Raw genomic sequence first — 1,701 nt, forward strand, 5'->3', positions numbered from 1 at the left:
AGGGAAAGGGGCGCGACAAGGGTCGGGGTCTGGGTCAGGGTAAAGTAATGTAACCGAAAAGGGAAACGGTCAGGGTCGGACTCAGGGTCCGGTCATATAGACGAAAGGGGAGATATTGAGGGAGAGGACCGGGGCTAGGAACATAGTCGTCAGGGGGCGGAACGGGGGATGATAGTGTACAGGCGGACGACGAGGGAACGGGAAGGTAAGCATAGGTCGCCGGGGACGGGAAGGGGAGTGGAGTGTACACGAGGGCGACGAGAAGGAGTAGTCCAATAACGAAAAGATAGGGGGTGGGGCGTACCAACGGTAACATTACCCCCGTTTCTAAGCACGATCGTCCCGATCGTTCAACTCCAAGTCCGGCTCCGTGAGTGGTGACGAAGGCGCGGGTGGGTACCAGAGCCCGATGCGCAAGCCAGGGTTGTCCGGGCTGAAGTAGCCTCCAGCAATGAAGGTGATTGTGCGGGACGGTGACGGTGCGATGGGTGAGGAGGTGGCGGGGGGCGATGGTGAACGGGACGAAGGGTTAGCAGGGGCGGGGCGGACAGGGCGGAAAGGGTTGGCGTCAAAGGGGGCGTCATGGACGACAGCAGGCGGCGATACGGGGGAGGGGCTGCGAGCACGGAGGACGTCCTCGATGGGTGCGGCGGGTGTGGCAGGGGTGGGTGGAGGAGAGTCGCCGTAGTCGGAGACATCGAGGATCTCGTCGTCGTAGAAGTTCCCCCATAGGCTGCGATGGACGTCGTGCGCCGACATGTTGTCGTAGAGCCGCACGGCGCGTCCGTTCCGGTACTGACGGACCGACACGGGGATGTTGCGGACGTCGTAGGCGTCCATGAGGTTGTCGGCCACTTCTCACCATACGTCGTGGTCGGTGACGCGGGCGGCGGGGTCGCGTGCCTGGATCATCGCCCGAAGGAACCCGAGATATTGGGTCTCCGTGAACCGTCCACTGGGGTGGAGGTTGTCGCTCAAGACGCCGATGAGGTAGGCGTTGTCGACGCCAGGGATTTGCTCCCACCGCTCGTCCCAGGCGTAGCTCCGGAGCTGGACCTCAAGGAGAGCCGTCCCGTTGAGGTGGCCCGAGATACGCCACTCCCAAGGGTGTCCGCTGACGTGACGGGGTTCGTCTGGCCCGATCTGCCAGCCGTCCGGGAGTCGCTCGTCGTAGAGGAGGGCCCCTCCGTATGCTGGATAGCCGAGGAGGGGCATCCGATAGTGGACAGTGGCGGGGCCCAGAGCAGGGGTGGGGTAGGGGGGGGTGCGGGGTCTGGGTTGGCGGAGCGGGGGGGGTTGGGGGGGCGAGGGGGCGCGGACAGGGCGTCGGGGTCGGTGGTGTCGGTGAGGTCACCTCCGCTGATGGTGCCGAGGACCGTTCGGACAGTTGAGGTCGGCCACTCCAGTGGCGACGTGGGGTCGACAACCATGGTGAACGGGGGTTCGTTCTCGTCGACGGGGCTCGGGGAGCGGGGGGTGGGGCTGGGAGAGCGGGGAGAGGGGCGCGTACGGGTCGGAGGGGGCGCGCCGGAGCGTAGGCAATCGGGCATCGGGCGGAGGTGCTGCAGTGGTGGGGAAGGGGAGTCGGCGGGGTGGAGGGGGAGCGGCGCGAAGGTTGTATAGGAGAGGACCACTCCATGTCGGCCTCGTCCATCGGGGACGTCCCCCGAGTTAGTGTTGCTCCAGTCGACGTTGGTGTCG

General features: G+C 65.7%; 1 protein-coding gene across 1 annotated transcript; it reads right to left on the reverse strand.

Moving 5' to 3' along the window:
• Nucleotides 1–327: 327 nt before the first annotated feature.
• Nucleotides 328–1,550, reverse strand: DICSQDRAFT_175768 (uncharacterized protein; the record flags this gene model as incomplete). The annotated part of the gene is made up of 3 exons (XM_007371649.1): nt 328–795; nt 868–1,273; nt 1,321–1,550. The coding sequence occupies 3 exons, from the start codon at nt 1,548–1,550 to the stop codon at nt 328–330; spliced, it is 1,104 nt and encodes a 367-aa protein (XP_007371711.1).
• Between the last annotated feature and the right edge of the window lie 151 nt (nt 1,551–1,701).

The sequence above is a fragment of the Dichomitus squalens genome (assembly GCF_000275845.1).
Source record: "Dichomitus squalens LYAD-421 SS1 unplaced genomic scaffold DICSQscaffold_155, whole genome shotgun sequence".
Lineage (NCBI taxonomy): Eukaryota > Fungi > Basidiomycota > Agaricomycetes > Polyporales > Polyporaceae > Dichomitus > Dichomitus squalens.